This window comes from Biomphalaria glabrata, chromosome 16, assembly GCF_947242115.1.
Source record: "Biomphalaria glabrata chromosome 16, xgBioGlab47.1, whole genome shotgun sequence".
NCBI lineage: Eukaryota > Metazoa > Mollusca > Gastropoda > Planorbidae > Biomphalaria > Biomphalaria glabrata.
The window spans coordinates 25,686,968-25,692,967 of record NC_074726.1 but is presented as its reverse complement, the minus strand read 5'-3'; the positions used below and the strand labels follow the sequence as shown (position 1 = coordinate 25,692,967).

At 36.8% G+C, this 6,000-nt stretch overlaps 1 protein-coding gene across 1 annotated transcript in view; it reads right to left on the bottom strand.

Annotated features, from left to right (window-relative positions):
* Positions 1 to 533: 533 nt before the first annotated feature.
* The window catches only part of LOC106053867 (uncharacterized), a 40,953-nt gene continuing 35,486 nt past the window's right edge, over positions 534 to 6,000 (bottom strand). The window contains exon 12 of the mRNA XM_056014234.1: positions 534 to 5,019. Within this exon, the coding sequence (XP_055870209.1) occupies positions 5,001 to 5,019 (19 nt within the window). The 3' untranslated portion in view covers positions 534 to 5,000. The remainder of the gene's footprint in view (positions 5,020 to 6,000) is intronic.

Sequence of the window (6,000 nt, the reverse complement as noted above, 5' to 3'; positions counted from 1 at the left end):
TCTTATAGTTTTGGGCTACAACCACCAAAAAAAAAACGGTATGAGGCTGGAATAACCAAAAAACAAAAAAGGTATACCCCCCTCCCCCCCAATAAAATAGATTTTCAACACTTTCTTTTGTTTTTTTTTTTGTACGCCGGATACACCAAAAAACTTACAATTGTAACGTTTTCCGCCATGTTTGAAAATCCCCCATGAGAAACGTATTCAGAGTCAACAGCATCTAATAAACAAAACCGAGACACCGTCTAATTATACTCTAATACGTAAAAACACGGATGAACTTCAAGAGACAAACGAAACAATTCAAACATAAAAACCACAAGTACAAAGAAAGAAAATGAAAAACGGTTTTTGTCAAGTATATTTATTATATTATTAGCCTTGTTTGAAATCAAAGCATCGTTAGTAACATGGCATTAATGTGATGCAAATCATACATTTTTTTTTTGTTGTTAGAGGATGGAAAGAAAGCTGCTTAATCACGTGGCTTATCACATGAGCACTAATAATAGTCACGTGATGAGTGAATTAAAAAAAAACATTAATACATTTTTATGAGCTTTAAGGGTTTATTTTTAAAAACTTGAAATTTGCATTCTCCTCTTTTTACAAAACAATATAAATAATAACAACACAAACGATAAAATGTGTAGGCGTCTTAAAATGGGGGCAGGAGATCACTTTAAAAAAAAAAACGGAAAAAATGGGGGGGGGGGGGGTTCAGTAATAGATATAACTGTAACAATGCTACCTATACATAGTGTATATATGGTCATTATGGTGTGACTCCAACCAGTAGTGGTCATATGCATTGTGGAACCTTCAGATACGACTTAGGGATGAAGATCTCCTGGTCCACGCCCGTCTGCTAAGAGAGATGCCTCAATTCTCATGGGGGGAACGGGGCGCCTTGTCACTCCGATACCCTGAAAAGCACTTTTTTTTTTGTTTAAAGCATCGGTTGTCAACCTTTTAAGCTCGGCGACCCCTTTTTACTATACCCCACTCTGACGCAACCCCCCCCCCCCCACACACACACACAGCAATAGAAGAATACACAAAATACAATCCATATTTTCGATGGTCTTAGGCGACCCCTGACAAATCGTCAATCGACCCCTCAAGGGGTCGCGACCCACAGGTTGAGAACCCCTGGTTTAAAGGGTGCTATCACAAACGAAGGGTAGCAATGTAATATGATGTGGTGACGAAGGCCAGCAGTCGGAAGCAATTTCACCGGAACCCCCACAGATATTCATTTCTGCAGCCTATCCCTGACCTACAAAACTAGTCACGTATTTTTTTTGTCCCGATTCTTAATAGATGCTGAATGTACCTATCTAGACGATGTAAAATGGTACATTCGTAGATATATAGGTCATGGAGAGAATTCAAAAAAGTAGATATATATATAAGGTGTTACTTCTTCTTCTAGCCAGCTTGTTGCTGCTGAGCTGAGATCTCTTTTGCAGACAAATAAGGTGTTAAAGGGAAGAGTCTCTTTATGGAAAGTCGACCTACAAAATATCTAATACAGTTATATAGGATAAATCTCAAAGTATTTATAAAATTATTATGCCTTAATTTAAAAAAAAAAAAAAGAACGATAACTATGACATTACTTTGCTTGTCTTTGTTATCCCCCTTGATGTATGTTATACAGATTATATTTTAAGTATTCTAGGATTTTTTCTCATTATCGAATGTGATAGTCCTGTCTAGATTTAAATAACAACAACAACAAAAAAAAACTATATAGGACATTGCATGAAGCTTATGTATGCTTCTGTACTGGATGGCAAACAAGGTAAACTGAAAAACCAACTTTTGCAGAGTACGAAACAGATAGATTAATCCATTCTGTTCACGCAAGATGAATTAGTCCATTCTGTTAACACAAAAATTGTTTATCACCCATCGACCTTGCCGAAGCATATTGCATGCTCAAAATGAACATCTTTCTAAACGTAAAGCATACATTATCATAAGTATACATCCAATCAACATAGCTGTAATAAAGTCACTTATGACTATATATGCTGAGGTTGTGTGAAATAGTGCCTGCGATATTAAGGACTGATCTCCCTTTTAAAAGTAAGTTTTATAAAAGGTGCTAATGCCTATGCATATACACTGCAGAAAAAAATGGAGAGGTGGCCGAGATTCGTTGTGTAAAGCTATAAGGCAACAGATAATTAAATAATAATTTCATAATCTACAATATACAAGGTTTAAAATATGTTAAGCCAGTACAACACAATTATTTTTATTAGCAGCTTCTCAATCCGAATAGATTTTTGTTTCATATCTGTAGTGTATCTCACCACTGCGCTTATTGCACCCAGATCTGCAAGGTACATTTCAACAGCATAAAGTTGTTTTAAAGACTGAATGCAGAAGCTTACCACCGACTGAATAGTTCTGGATTTAAACACTACCGCTACGCACAGTGCGTGTACGTATTTGAATGAGGTGAAAAATACCTCCCTGAAACGTAGAAGATCGACTCAACAATCAAGGAACAGTCATGAACCTTATATATGGTTTACTAATTCTCTACGCGGTGGCGCCACCGTCGAAATATGGCCTGGACGTCACACAGGATAGATTTTGTCATGGCAAGGGACCACCTTGTCTTATCTTCCTTTCTTATAAAATACAGACGTTACTTTAAAAAAAAAAAAGATGATGATTACGTCCTACGCGTGTTTCTAGGTCAATCTAGTCATGCATGTTAACCAATGACTTAATAACCTGCACTGGGATACAATAGTCTGTTCTGGATAACCCCCATCAAGGAAAGGGCCTCGATCGCACGCTTTTATGTGCTCCTAGACTCCTAAGGGTTTAGGGTTCAATACTCCAGCACTCAAATCGCTTTCATTCGTTTCTTTCATGTAAAATCAAAGATCTAACTCAGGACACAGATTAAAGATTACTTAAAGCTTCAGACACACACTAAGACACTTAATCAATGTAATCATAATGTCAATTATAAATTGTGCATAATACATTCCAATAACAAAGCTCACTTCAGACAAATGATGAAAGACAATATAATTAAAGGCAGGTAATCCCTTAAGAACACAGGCTAATATAAAAGCCAAACATCCAGAGACCAATCAACATATCAATCTATGCATCATTTTCGTTCTCAGAGACGAGGGCTATCACTTTGCCTTATCAGCCAGTAAAACATTTTATTAGTAGTCAAGTTACTTTTTTAAAAAAAAGAGACATCTTTCATAGCTGGGTCATCTACTTTTGCAGTTTAGAAGTGACCTAGGCTCTTAATTCGCTGTCTAATCCCCAGATATATAATACTCAGACAAAGTGGTCATCTCCTCTGTGCCTAGGCTGAAATTGGGAGATATAGGCCTATGTTTTACAACAATTGTTTTGCCATTATCTGTCGGGAAAATTGAAGGTCATACCACGTCTCCAAGTAATGCCATGGAACTTAATGTGTCCTGTGAATTCTGTTGTTGCAAACAGTTAGGCACTTTTGTGTATATATATATATAGTTTATAGGTATAATAATACTGCGTCTTAGGCGCTGCACACCTCTATCGAATGTACACTAGATGCGCACTGTTCATAACAGAACCTAAACGCAGTGTTTTGTTTTCCTATTTTCCTCTTGGTGTGAAGCCACCTGTAGAAGAGGGCCAATAGATAGCACCTTTTCTTTTTTAAGATGCTATCACGTTACGTTCTTGTTTGTAGACCTTTCATTCTTGTATGTAGACCTTTCATTATTTTTTGTTTGTAGACCTTTCATTCTTGTTTGTTTGTAGACCTTTCATTCTTGTGTTTGTAGACCTTTCATTCTTGTTTGTTTGTAGACCTTTCATTCTTGTTTGTTTGTAGACCTTTCATTCTTGTTTGTAGACCTTTCATTCTTGTTTGTTTGTAGACCTTTCATTCTTGTTTGTTTGTAGACCTTTCATTCTTGTTTGTAGACCTTTCATTCTTTCTTCCCAGGCAGTAATAATTCTCAGCCTGTCATTCATTAGATATGCAAGTTTCGCTTCATATCCAGTATTGGATGCCCAAAGTATAAAAGTACACTTTTGAGTTAGAGGGTATTGAATTCACTGGTGAGCACATAATGAATGGCAAGCACAATGACGTAATCAGATTTTGTGTTTCCTCAATTCTGCTAGGTCCTTAGCACCTCTTGATCACAAGAATAGTTTGTTTTTTTAAAGGAGATCTTTACCGGGATTCGGTACCAAAATTAGATCTGTAGTTTGTGAAACGAACGCTCAATTATAATGCACTGATTACTACAGGACACTGACGTTTCAGGATTAAGTTTTCTATTCTGCAAAACAACTGACCATAAGATGGTTTCGTTAGTACAAACATACTCCAGGCACCTAATAAAATGGTTTCTGAAGAAACTGGTTCTCATCCTGTTGTCTGCAGACTGTCAAGTTTTAATATATATGAATAAATAAATAGTGGCAATGTTTTTTTAAAATGATTCTTCACAAGGACATGAATAGGTAGTCTTTGGAGTAATTTTTGTTTAGAACAAGTTTCAATGGATCCACAAATAAGACCTTATTTTTAGTAAGCCAAGCAGAAAGAATTCCTTTGTCATGTCTTCAAAGTCACTGACAATATCTTTATTGGAACATGTCATCCTTTGAGAGTCATTACAGTATTTTAAGTTAGACAAGGCCTAACAATGTACTCGTATATCTTCACTGGCAATGTCTTCAGTGAGACCTGCAGGAACAATTCACTGTCAGGAATCTAATGATTGAACTTCACCTTCTTTTCTTCACTTGTGTTTTTCGTTGCTCTGTAGACAAATAAGGGGAGTTAATTCTGTTTTGTATATAACATGGAACAAGCAAAAGAATGAAATGTAGCAAGAAGCCCGATCTGGTTAAGTGTTTATGAAGAGCATCAGTATCTTCAAAGTAGATCATCCAGAAGTGGAGTCGTTGTTTTTAGTTGTAGTCACGTGATGCGTAGCACAAGGTCACACCAAATCTTCAGCACTGGAAATACAGAAATAGCAAAAATTATTGATATATAAAAATAAAATGGCTAAAAGCTGGGTCCAATCTATAGGTCATAAAGGTTTTCAAGTCATGCGTGACGGGGGCCTTTTGTGGCTTAATATTGGGTAACAGGATGACTTTGATTTTTAATTTCAAGATCTTAAGGGCACCTGTAAGTCCACCCCGCTCTAGTGTGTAAGGTGAAAAGTAAAGGCAGTTTGTGCTGGCCACATGACACCCATGTTAACTGCAGGTCATAGGAACAGATGACTTTGTCCTCGTCTGCTCTGTAGATCGCAAGATATTAAAGGGGAATTTTTCTTTTTACTTTAATGGGTCACGGGGAGTCTATTACGTCTCAACATTCATGAGTAACAGGAACCTATTGTGGCTCAACATTCATGGGTAATGGTAGCCTATTGCGGCTCAACATTCATGGGTAACTGGCGCCTATTGTGGCTCAACATTCATGGGTAATGGTAGCCTATTGCGGCTCAACATTCATGGGTAACTGGCGCCTATTGCGGCTCAACATTCATGGGTAATGGTAGCCTATTGCGGCTCAACATTCATGGGTAATAGGAGGACTTCAGTGACTTCAGACGTCTATAATATAATCACTCCTTCAAGTTCAAAGACAATGAACATCTAATGAACTTCTTGAACTCTACCACCGAAACCTTCATACCTTTCCCCATAGATACCAGGATTTGAACCTTATTTATGCTCAGAGTATTAGCTCTAACATTCTAGCATTTTTTGTTTTTGTCATGTGTCAAGACACTTTTTAGGCCTCCACAATGTGAAGGATTTTATAAGGATGAAACATTAAAAGAAAGGTAAAAAAAATATTAATATTACATGGCAGAAACAACTTAAGGGAGTTAACAAATAAAATACATGGCAGAAACAACTGAAGGGAGTTAACAAATAAAATATATGGCAGAAACAACTGAAGGGAGTTAACAAATAAAATAT